General features: G+C 47.7%; 1 protein-coding gene across 2 annotated transcripts in view; it reads right to left on the bottom strand.

Annotated features, from left to right (window-relative positions):
- spata7 (spermatogenesis associated 7) overlaps nt 1-12,769 on the bottom strand; it is a 128,212-nt gene that overhangs the window by 95,977 nt on the left and 19,466 nt on the right. For both annotated transcript variants that reach the window (XM_086002896.1, XM_086002897.1), the window contains exon 2: nt 3,191-3,283. In XM_086002896.1, the coding sequence (XP_085859022.1) occupies nt 3,191-3,283 (93 nt within the window). The remainder of the gene's footprint in view (nt 1-3,190; nt 3,284-12,769) is intronic.

Raw genomic sequence — 12,769 nt, forward strand, 5'->3', positions numbered from 1 at the left:
GGGCTCCTCTCCAAGCACTCACATGACCATGCCACTGCAGAGCCCTCGGTCAGAGCCCCACTAGAGTCCTCACCCAACTGAGATCGGCGTCTCAGCCCCTGCACAGCCGCAGGAGCAGCAGACTGTTGCCGAGCCCTCACAGGCTCGCAACCCCAGAGGGCGCCTGCCAAAGGTATCGAGACAGGAGCAGCAAGGTGAGCAAGGGGTCTCCACATCTGCTGAAGCCACAGGGGAAGCACCATGTAGGAGCATGCGTAAGAGGAAGATAAAGCACAAGTAGTCACAAGGGTAGTCACTTGGGTGTTCTGTTGTGTTTATTTTTGAAAAGCCATCCGTGACTTTGTGATAAAAAAAACTTGATGGCAAACTGTTGAAGTTGTGGCCTGTGTCATTTCGCAAATGTGACTTCCACATTGAGGGCTTGGGGCGACTTGCAATTGTCAGTATGGTGATCAGAGTGATAGGAATCCGCAGGTTCTTGGCCATTGTCGATACTCGGGTAAGAAGGTGTGAGGCAAAAGTGTTTGATTGGGCGGGCTAAGCAAATCTGGCCAACATGAGTGCGTCCCTTGCATCCCGGGCAGCAATGTGCTCGCGTGCTGCTGGCGCTGGTTGATGTGCCGCCGCAAGCTGTTAGTTGTCGCTCTCCTCCTCCTCATCTGAGGAGGCTATGCGATGAGCCACTTGTACCGCAGGCAGCTGCAAGCCACGATGCTGTGCCATGTTGTGAAGTGCACAGCAGACCACGACGATTCTGGAGACCCTGGTTGCCGAGTACTGCAGGGCTCCACCTGATCTATCAAGGCATCTGAATCGCATCTTCAGCAAGCCGATGGTTTGCTCGATTATGGATCTGGTGGAAATGTGGCTGGAGTTGTAGCGCTCCTCAGCTTCGTTGGATGGGCGCCTCAACGGCGTCATTAGCCACGTCTTCAGGGAATAGCCCTCATCTCCAAGTAGCCATCCGAAAAGTTGGATTGGCGGACTGAAGAGCAGAGGCACACTAGACTGCCACAGGATGAAGGAGTCATGGCAACTGCCAGGGTACTTGGCGCAAACATGCAAAATTTCCTTCTTGTGGTCACACCAGCTGCACGTTAAGGGAGTGGAAGCCCTTGTGGTTGACAAAAATACCTGGATTGTGATGGGGTGCCTTAAGGGCCACATGGGTGCAGTCAATGACGCCCTGCACCCTTAGAAAGCCTGCCAGATTAGCAAATCCAACCGCATGCGCGGTTACACTTGCTTGATCATTGGAGAAGTTGATGTAATTGTGCACGATGGCAAAGAGGGCATCGGTTACCTGCATGATGCAAGAGTGTGTGGCCACCTGGGAGACGCCGCGGATGTCTGCTGTTGATCCCTGGAATGAGCCTGAAGCAAAAAAGCTGAGTGCGGTGGTGACTTTGACGGCCACTGGTAAGGGGTGTCCACCCGCTCCTCTGGGCTCCAGGTCTTGCTGCAGCATTGCGCAGATGTCACCCACTACCTCTCGCGAAAGTCTGAGCCTCCTTTGGCACTGCTGCTCAGTCATGTTGAGGTAGCTCATCCTCTGTCTGTAAACCCTGTTTTAGGGGTATCTCCTGTGGCGACGTGCTTCCATGCACTGCCGCCTTCTGGCCTGTGCAGCTTCAGGTGGGTGAGCAGCTTGGCGCTGCTGTTGTTGCTCCTGCTATTGGTGCTGCTGTTGCTCCGGGTGCTGCTGCTGCCGCGGCTGGTCTTCGTCCGAATCTGATGTCCAGGAGGAAAGGAAATAAATGGTTCCCATGCTTCTGGTATATGCCTCAGTTGAGGAAGCGTTCAGTCAAGGTGGGGAGAGGGATTTCCCAGGAGATCACACTGGAGATGGGTTTCTGGTTCCAAACTTCCACAACAATGAGTAGGCCTGCTAAAAGTTCTCCCAGACCCGAGGCAACAAAGTTCTGCAAAATTATGATTACTGAAAACTCCTTTTTAATGGTGGAGCTGCAGCTGTTAGTAAGCCATCCACTTGTGAGGCTGCCAGGATTAACTGGCGTGTTCCAGAGGAGACGTGCAGCACGGGGGAAATGTGTTAAATTCACAAAGGCCTCTCAAAATGGGATTATAGAGGCACTTAACTGGTCAAGGGCCTTAAGGGCCTATCCCGCCTCTTGGGGGCGGGATGGAAATGGAATCTTAAACCCCAATTTTGGGAAAATTGCTCGGAGGCGGGCTGGAAGCGGGATCGGATCCGCCCGCCAGTTTTTGCGATTTTAACACCTCACACGCCTCCAAACCCGCCTCCTCAGGCCTGGCAAAATCGAGCCCATAGTCTACAGCACAAAAGCAGGCCATTCAGCCCAACTGGTCTATACTCCACATGAGACTCCTCCCACCCCGCTTCATCTAACCCTATCAGCATATCCATCTATTCCTTTATGTGATCATTATCACATAGCTGTTTGTGGGATCTTGCTGTGTGCAAATAGGCTGCCGCGTTTCCTACATTACAACAGCGACTACACTTCAAAAGTACTTCATTGGCTGTAAAGTGCTTAGGGACGTCCCGAGGTCATGAAAGGTGCTATATAAATGCAAGTCTTTCTTTCATCTTCCTACTTGCTACAGCAGAGATAACCAAAACTGACCTGCTGAGTATTTCCACCCTTTTTATTTCAGATTTTCAGCATCTGCAGTATTTTGCTATTGTATTAGTGTTTAATTCACTGTCACTTCTCTTCCAGGATTGTCCACCTTGAAGTTCTGCTCCTCACATACACTGTTTCAATGAAGCTCAGGGAACAGTACCTCATCTTTTGATTAGGCACTTTACAACCTTCTGGACTCAACATGGAGTTCAACAATTTCACATCATGCATCCCTAACTTTTTCCAGTTCTGATGAAAAGATGTGATGTGGTATGAAAAATGGTCTATTCTTCCCAACAGGAAGAAAGTTACCTAGTTCATTTTGCTCATACTATATAGCTCTAGTGTGCTTAACTACACAACAGTACTCACAATGGACACAATATCTATCTAACGGTAGAAAATTATTACCTGAAATCGATCTAAGCTGCCTATCTATAGCTAAATATCAGCAAATGTTGCTAAAAAACAATTATATTGTAGCCATTCTGAGGGCTTGAGATTCCTAATGGTCATATAGACATATACAATAATACATACACACTGACTAGCTTTTATACAATAATCTTATGAGACATTACCTTTGGCAGAGAGGATTCTTTTGTAGTGGGATGCCATATGAGTCTGGGTTAGGTGCTGGTCAATCGGATTCCTGGAAGAACCTGCACTGTAAGCTGCAAGGACAAAGAGCATTACACACCAAAACAAATCGGAAATGCTTTTAAAATCAGGAAAAATGATTATAAGTAAATGAAGCATTGACCAATGACATGTAACTAAAAATTAATTTATTATTAAGGTCCATGGCTAAGACTTCAGCAGGTTTTCCCGTCTAATCACTTTCTCAACAACAACAACTTGCATTTATATAGCGCCTATAATGTAGTAAAACATTCCAAGGTGCTTCACAGGAGCATTATCAAACAACATTTGGCACCGAGCCATATAAGGAGATATTAGGATAGGTGACCAAAAGCTTGGTCAAAGAGGTAGATTTTAAAGAGCTTCTTAAAGGAGGAGAGGTAGAGGGCGGGAATTCCAGAGGTTAGGGCCTAGGCAGCTGAAGGCACAACCGCCAGTGGTCGAGCAATTAAAATCAGGGTGCACAAGAGGCCAGAAGTGGAGGAGCGCAGAGTTCTCAGAGGGTTGTAGGGCTGGAGGAGGAGGAGGAGGAGGAGTGAGATCTGGAGGGATTTGAAAGCAAGGATGAGAATTTTTAAATCGAGGCGTTGCCGGACAGGGAGCCAATGTAGGTCAGCGAGCACAGGGGTGATAGGTGAACAGGACTTGGTGCGAGTTAGGATATGGTCAGTAGAGTTTAGGATGAGCTCAAGTTTAAGGAGGGTGGAAAATGAGAGGCCGGCCAGGAGAGTATTGAATTAGCCAAGTCTAGAGGTAACAAAGGCATGGATGTGGATTTCAGCAGCAGATGAGCTGAGGCAGGGTCCAGACGGGCGATGTTACAGAGGTGGAAGTAGACGGTTTTGGTGATGGAACGGATATGCGGTCGGAAGCTCATTTCAGGGTTAAATATGCCACCAAGGTTACGAATGGTCTGGTGGCCAGGGAGAGGGATGGAGTCGGTGGCTAGGGAATGGAGTTTGTGGCAGGGACTGACGGCAATGGCTTTGGTCTTCCCAGTATTTATTTGGAGGAAATTTCTGCTCATCCAATACTGGATGTCGGACAAGTGGCGTGACAAATCAGAGACAGTGCAGGGGTCAAGAGAGGTGGTAGTGGTGAGGTAGAGCTGGGTGTCATCAGCGTGCATGTGGAACCTGACGTGTTTTTGGATGATGTTGCTGAGGGGCAGCATGTAGATGAGAAATAGCAGGGGGCCAAGGATAGATCCTTAGGGGTCTCCGGAGGTAATTGTGCGGAAGCGGGAAGAAAAGCCATTGCAGGTGATACTCTAGCTGCGACTGGACAGATAAGAATGGAAACGGGCAAGGGCAGTCCCACCCACCTGGACGACAGGCGTTGGAGGAGGATGGTGGGTCAACCATGTCAAAGGCTGCAGACAGGTCGAGAAGGATGAGGGAGGGGGATAGTTTACTATAGTCACAATTACATCGGATGTCATTTGTGACTTTGATAAGAGCTGTTTCAGTGCAGTGGCTGGGGCGGAAACCTGATTGGAGGGGTTCAAACATGGAGCTGCGAGAAAGATAGGCACTGATTTGGGAGGAGACAACACATTCAAGGACGTTGAAGAGGAAAGGGAGGTTGGAGATAGGGTGGTAGTTTGCAAGGACAGAGGGGTCATGGGTGGGGGGGTGATGATGATAGATTTGAAGGGAGTACCTGAGGAGAGGCAACCGTTAACAATAAGCTAACATGGGGGCCAGGAAGAGAAGTTGCGTGGTCAGCAGTTTAGTGGGAATAGGTTCGGGGGAGCAGAAGGTGGGTCTCATGGACAAGATAAGCTCGGCGAGGGCATGAGGGGAAACAGGAAAGAAGCTAGAGAAAGATGAGAGTTCAGGGCTAGGGCATGGGGGATCCTATGGGGAAGTTTGGCTTGGTGGGCTAGGGGAATAGAGGAAAGCAGCAGAATGGATGGTTTCAATCTTAGTGACAAAGAAGTCCATGAGCTCCTCGCACTTGTTGGAGGCAGCAGGGGAGAGGATATTTTATTTTTTTAATTCATTTTTATGGGGTGTGGGCATTGCTGGCAAGGCCAGCATTTATTGCCCATCCCTAATTGCCCTTGTGAAGGTGGTGGCGAGCCACCTTCTTGAACTGCTGCAGTCCGTGTGGTGAAGGTACTCTCACAGTGCGGTTAGATAGAGAGTTCCAGGATTTTCACCCAGCGACGCTATACTTCTAAGTCAGGATGGTGTGTGACTTGGAGGTGATGGTGTTCCAATGCGACTGTTGCCCTTGTCATTCTAGGTGGAAGAGGCCGCAGGTTTGGGAGGTGCTGTCGAAGGAGCTTTGGCGAGTTGCTGCAGTGCATCTTGTAGGTGGTACACACTGCAGACACGGTACGCTGGTGGTGGAGGGAGTGAATGTTTAAGGTGGTGGATGGGGTGCCAATCAAGCGGGCTGCTTTGTCCTGGATGGTGTCGAGCTTCTTGAGTGTTGTTGGAGCTGCACTCATCCAGGCAAGTGGAGAGTATTCCATCACACTCCTGACTTGTGCCTTGTAGATGGTGGAAAGGCTTTGGGGAGTCAGGATGTAAAACACTCGCCGCAGAATACCTAGCCTCTGAGCTGCTCTTGTTGCCACAGTATTTATGTGGCTGGTCCAGTTAAGTTTCTGGTCAATGGTGACCCCCAGGATGTTGACAGTGGGGGATTCAGCGATGGTAATGCCGTTGGAATGTCAAGGGGCGGTGGTCAGACTCTTGCTGGTTGGAGATAGTCATTGCCTGGCACTTCTGTGGCGCAAATGTTACCTGCCACTTATCAGCCCAAGCCTAAACCTTGTCCAGGTCTTGTTGCATGCGAGCATGGACTGTTTCATTGGCCCTGAAATTAGGATCGGGAGCTTGCCGCGCGTGCAAGCCCCCGATGTGCACTCACCCTGCGTGCCGACATCTGAAGCCCGGGCCTGCTTGCATTTCCTGTCACTGGCCCAGTTCAGATGTCGGCACGATGTGCTTACCTGATCCAGCGGCGTAGTTAATTAGTGCGATGTGCCGGCTGGGATCAGGTGAGCACTGTGCAGCCAATCAGGGGAGGGGAAACTCATTCATGAGTTTGAGTGTAAGAACTGTCAAACTCATGAAAAGTATGGGCTGCCAAAACACTACTTAAACTTTAAATAACATTTTAAAAAACATCCCACTGATATTAACTATAAATAAGTATAAAAAAATGTTTCAAACAATTAATCAATTTTTTGAAGAAAAAAAAATTTTAAAAAAAATAGGGTCTAAAACTAAACTTACCTTACTGTAAATTCTTTAAAAATAATAAACCTGTGGAAAAAAAATTTCTAAATTGTACTAAAAGCCCACTTACCTGTAAAACTAAGTACTTACGTCTGGTTTTTCCACGCGTAAAAACTGGAAGCCTTTACACTCGGGCAACTCTGGAAAAAAAAGGAATTTCACTGCGCACGCGCTGCCTGTGCAGTCGCACGCGTTCTGCCTCTTAACCCCTTGGGTCAGAGGACAGGAAATGACGGTTTTCAGCGCATGCGCTGTGCATGCTGAAAACCGGCAATTCCTCCGGGCACACGCGTGAGTACCGCGTCCGTACTCACGCGTTGTGACAGGAATTACTGGGCCATGATCTGCAGAGTTGTGAATGGCGCTGAATACTGTGCAGTCATCAGCGAGCATCCCCATTTCTGACCTTATGTTGGAGGGAAGGTCACTGATGAAGCAACTGAAGATGGTTGGGCCTAGGACAATGCCCTGAGGAACTCCTGCAGCGATATACTGGGGCTAAGATGATTGACCTTCAACCACCACAACCATCTTCCTTTGTGCTAGGTATGACTTCAGCCAGTGGAGAGTCCCCCCGCCACCCCCACCTCCCCGATTCCCACTGACTCCAGTTTTACTAGAGCTCCTTGATGCCACACTCGGTCAAATGCTGCCTTGATGCCAAGGACAGTCACTCTCACCTCACCTCGGGAATTCAGCTCCTTTTTCTATGTTTGGACCAAGGCTGTAATGTGGTCGGGAGCCGAGTGGTCTTGGCAGAATCCAAACTGGGCATCAGTGAGCAGGTTATTGGTGAGTAAGTGCCGGTTGATAGCACTGTTGATGACACCTTCCATCACTTTGCTGATGATTGAGAGTAGGCTGATGGGATGGTAATTGGCTGGATTGGATTTGTCCAGCTTTTTGTGGACAGGACATATCTGGGCAGTTTTCCACATTGTCAGATAGATGCCAGTGTTGTAGCTGTACTGGAATAGCTTGGCTAGAGGCGTGGCTAGTTCTGGAGTACAAGTCTTTAGCATGATAGCCGGGATGTTGTTGGGGCTCATAGCCTTTGCTATATCCAGTGCACTCAGTCGTTTCTTCATATATCACGTGGAGTGAATCGAATTGGATGAAGACTGGCTTCTGTGATGGTGGGGACCTCAAGAGTAGGCCGATATGAATTATCTTCTGGCTGAAGATGATTGCAAACGCGTCAGCCTCGTCTTTCGCACTCACGTGCTGGGCTCCACCATCATGGAGGATGGGGATATTCATGGAGCCTCCTCCTCCGTTAGTTGTTTAATGGTCCACCAGCATTCACGACTGGATGTGGCAGGACTGCAGAGTTTTGGAATAGATCCGTTGACTGTGGGATCGCTTAGCCCTGTCTATAGCATGCTGCTTCCACTTTTTAAGCATGCACGTAGTCCTGTGTTGCAGCTTCCCCAGGTTGGCACCTCATTTTTAGGTACGCCTGGTGCTGCTCTTCTACACTCCTTATTGAACCAAAGTTGGTCCCCTGGCTTGATGGTAATGGTAGAGTGAGGCATATGCCAGGCCATGAGGTTACAGATTGTGGGGGAATAAAATTCTGCTGCTGCTGATGGCCCACAGCGCCCCATGGATGCCTAGTTTTGAGCTGATAGATCTGTTCTGAATCTATCCGATTTAGCACGGTGATAATGCCACACAACACAATGGAGGGTGTCCTCAGTGTGAAGAATGGACTTCGTCTCCACAATGACTGTGCGGTGGTCACTGCTACCAATACTGTCATGGACAGATGCATCTGCGACAGGCAGATTGGTGAGGTTGAGGTCAAGTAGGTTTTTCCCTCGTGTTGGTTCTCTCACCACCTGTCACAGATCCAGACTGGCAGCTTTCAGGACTCGGCCAGCTGTCAGTAGTGGTGCTACTGAGCCGCTCTTGGTGATGGACATTGAAATCCCCCACCCAGAGTACATTCTGTGCCCTTGCTACTCTCAGTGCTTCTTCCAAGTGGTGTTCAACGTGGAGGAGTACCGATTCATCAGCTGAGGGAGGGCGGTAGGTGGTAATCAGCAGGAGGTTTCCTTGCCTATGCTTGACCTGAAGCCATGAGACTTCATGGGGTCCGGAGTCAATGTTGAGGGCTCCCAGGGCCGCTCCTTCCTGACTGTATACCACTGTGCCGCCACCCCGGTGGGTCTGTCCTGCCAGTGGAACAGGGCATATCCAGGGATGGTGGTGATGGAGGAGTTTGGGACATTGGCTGAAAGGTATGATTCTGTGAGTATGACTATGTCAGGCTGTTGCGTGACTAGTCTGTGCGACAGCTCTCCAATTTTGGCACAAGTCCCCAGAAACAGTAAGGTGAAGGTTGGGGATGGCATTAAAAGGGAAATTAAAGAAGCGTGCAATAAGGGCACAGCAGTCATCATGGGTGACTTTAACCTACATATAGATTGGGCCAACCAAATTAGTAACAATACTGTGGAGGAGGAATTCCTGGAGTGTTTACGGGATGGTTTCCTGGACCAATATGTCGAGGAACCAACCAGAGATCAGGCCATCTTAGACTGGGTATTATGCAACGAGAAAGGATTAATTAGCAATCTTGTTGTACGAGGCCCCTTGGGTCGGAGCGATCATAATATGATCGAATTCTTCATTAAGATGGAGAATGAAGTAGTTGACTTAGAGACAAGGGTCCTCAATTTAAATAAAGGAAACTACGATGGTCTGAGGAGCGAGTTGGGTAGGATTGAGTGGGGAATGGCACTCAAAGGGTTGACGGTGGATAGGCAATGGCAAACATTCAAAGACCGAATGGATGAGCTACAGAATTTGTTCATCCCAGTTTGGCGTAAAAATAAAACAAAAAAGGTGACTCAACCGTGGCTAACAAGGGAAATTAGGGATAGCATAAGATCCAAGGAGAGGACATATAAATTGGCTAGAAAAAGCAATAATCCTGAGGATTGGGAGCAGTTTAGGAGTCAACAAAGGAGGACAAAGGGATTAATTAAGAAAGGGAAAATAGAATATGAGAGTAAGCTTGTAGGGAACATAAAAACTGACTGTAAAAGCTTTTATAGATATGTGAAGAGAAAAAGATTAGTGAAGTCAAGCGTAGGTCCCTTACAGTCAGAATCAGGGGAATTTATAAATGGGAAACAAATGGCAGACCAACTAAATGCATACTTTGGTTCTGTCTTCACAAAGGAGGACACAAATAACCTCCCAGAGATGCCGGGGAACATAGGGTCTGATGAAAGCGAGGAACTGAAAGAAATCAGTATTTGTAGGAAAATGGTGTTAGGAAAATTGATAGGACTGAAGGCTGATAAATCCCCAGGGCCTGATGGTCTACATCCCAGGGTACTTAAGGAAGTGGCCCTAGAGATAGTAGATGCATTACTGATCAACTTCCAGAACTCGATAGACTCTGGAACGGTACCCATGGATTGGAGGGTAGCTAATGTTACCCCACTATTTAAAAAAGGTGGTAGAGAAAAAGCGGGGAATTATAGACCGGTAAGCCTGACATCGGTAGTGGGGAAAATGCTAGAGTCTATTATAAAAGATGTAATAGCAGAGCACTTGGAAAGCAGTGACAGGATCGGACAAAGTCAACATGGATTTACAAAAGGTAAATCATGCTTGACTAATCTACTGGAATTTTTTGAGGATGTAACTGATAAAATAGATAAGGGAGAACCAGTGGATGTGGTGTATTTGGACTTTCAGAAGGCTTTCGATAAGGTCCCACACAAGAGATTAGCGTGCAAAATTAAGGCACATGGGATTGGGGGCAAGGTATTGACTTGGATAGAGAACTGGTTGGCGGACAGAAAGCAAAGAGTTGGAATAAACGGGTCGTTTTCCGAGTGGCAGGCAGTGACTAGTGGGGTACCGCAAGGATCGGTCTTAGGACCCCAGCTGTTCACAATATATATTAATGATCTGGACGAGGGAATTGGATGTAATATCTCCAAATTTGCAGACGACACAAAACTGGGTGGGAGGGTAAGCTGCGAGGAGGATGTCGGGAAACTCCAGTACGATTTGGACAGGTTGGGTGATTGGGCAGAAACATGGCAAATGCACTATATATAATGTGGATAAATGTGAGGTTATCCACTTTGGTGGCAAAAACAGGAAGGCAGATTATTATTTGAATGGCAATAGATTGGGAGAAGGGGAAGTGCAAAGAGACCTGGGTGTCCTTGTGCACCAGTCGCTGAAGGTAAGCATGCAGGTACAGCAGGCGGTTAAGAAGGCAAATGGTATGTTGGCCTTCGTAGCAAGAGGGTTCGAGTACAGGAACAAGGATGTCTTGCTACAGTTGTACAGGGCCTTGGTGAGACCGCACCTTGAGTATTGTGTGCAGTTTTGGTCACCTTACCTGAGGGAGGACGTTCTTGCCATGGAGGGAGTGCAGCGAAGATTCACCAGGCTGATACCTGGGATGGCAGGAATGACGTATGAGGAGAGATTGTGTCGATTGGGCTTATACTCACTGGAGTTTAGAAGATTGGGAGGGGATCTCATCGAAACCTATAAAATTCTGTCAGTTCTGGACAGACTAGATGCAGGAAGGATGTTTCTGATGGCCGGGGAGTCCAGAACCAGGGGTCGTAGTCTAAGGATAAGGGGTAAGCCATTTAGGACTGAAATGAGGAGGAATTTCTTCACCCAGAGAGTGGTGAACCTGTGGAATTCTCTGCCACAGAGGGCGGTGGATGCCAGTTCATTAAACATATTCAAGAAAGAGTTGGATATGTTTCTTGAGGCTGAGGGGATCAAGGGATATGGGGAAAAGGCAGGGACAGGGTACTGAATTTGGATGATCAGCCATGATCACATTGAATGGCGGAGCAGGCTCGAAGGGCCAAATGGCCTACTCCTGCTCCTATCTTCTATGTTTCTATGTTTCTATGTTGGGGAGGAGGGCTTTGCAGGGTCGAATTTGGGTGTGCTGTTGCCGTGTCCGTAGCCAGTGCCGAGGTCGTTGCCGGGTGGTCCGTCCGGTCTCATTCTTATTATTGTGTTTCGTAGCGGTTTGTTACAACTGGGTGGCTTGTTCGGCCATTTCAGGGGGCAGTTAAGAGTCAACCACATTGCTGTGGGTCTGCCTAAAAGGACATTAGTGAACCAGATGGGTTTTTACAACAATCCAATAGTTTCATGGTTACCATTATTGATACTAGCTTTTTAATGAATTTAAATTCCCCAGCTGCCATGATGGGATTTGCACTCATGTCTCTGGTTCATTAGTCCAGGCCTCTGGATTACTAGCCCAGTGACATTACCACTATGCTACCGTTCCCGGTAGAAGATGTTTTATAGTGAAAAGAAGCCAGGGGTTATCTTCATATTGCATGATGATCCTGGAATAGTGAGCAATTTTGGCAGGGGAGAGCAGGATCCGATAGTGCTTTATGTGGTCCAGCCAGATCTGGCGATGAATGGCTAAACCAGTTGTCTGCCATAAACGTTCAAGTCTGTGTCCTTTGGACTTAGCCATTTCTTCCCCCCTTAGGGTACCAATTCTGGGGTTTCATTTCACAAGTGTTAGCAGCTCACCAGCACTTCATCCACGTGATCATTCTTCATGCTTATTCAACCATTGGGGGGCATCAGATCCCAACTTAATCCTGTCCTCACCCAACATCCATGAACATGCATTTATGATCGGCAGAAACCCTCTTTATCTGGGTAATATGAGGCCTAATATGCTTCCCCACCATTGTTCCAGCCAAGACTGACCAACTCAGCACAGACCAGAATCAAACTCGGAACCGCCATCGTCTGGATATCTCAATCAGATCCACTGACCCATGCAACGACATTCCTACACCAAAAGTTAAATGTATTGAGAGATTGTTCTAAATTACATTTTTTTTCTATTATTTAGCAGCTGAAATTTGCAACATTTTTATAGTAGCTTTGTTAAGGAATAGAAAACTTGTATAAGTAATACAAGTAAAAGAATTAAGTACAACAAATCATTGGTCAATAGAATGTGTAACCTGTGGTTACACAATAGGTCCTGCAATTATTCTAGCAGAATGATTGCTTATGTAACATTTGTATCCTACAATTCCTATGGAAATAGTGGTAATGGTCACATATATTTTTATTCCTTTGCAAAATTTGACTAGTCCCAAGCTCAAAATGACATCCAAATCTCCTATGTTCACATCAACAATCAGCTTGTGGTTCTGGGTCATGTAGACAAGTAGTTTTATTTTATTACCTGCAGTTACAGGGCAAGGAAACTGAAGGGGTGGGGGC

This window comes from Somniosus microcephalus, chromosome 12 (genome assembly GCF_052327205.1).
Source record: "Somniosus microcephalus isolate GS21.2 chromosome 12, FLI_Smic_1.0, whole genome shotgun sequence".
NCBI classification, from domain to species: domain Eukaryota; kingdom Metazoa; phylum Chordata; class Chondrichthyes; order Squaliformes; family Somniosidae; genus Somniosus; species Somniosus microcephalus.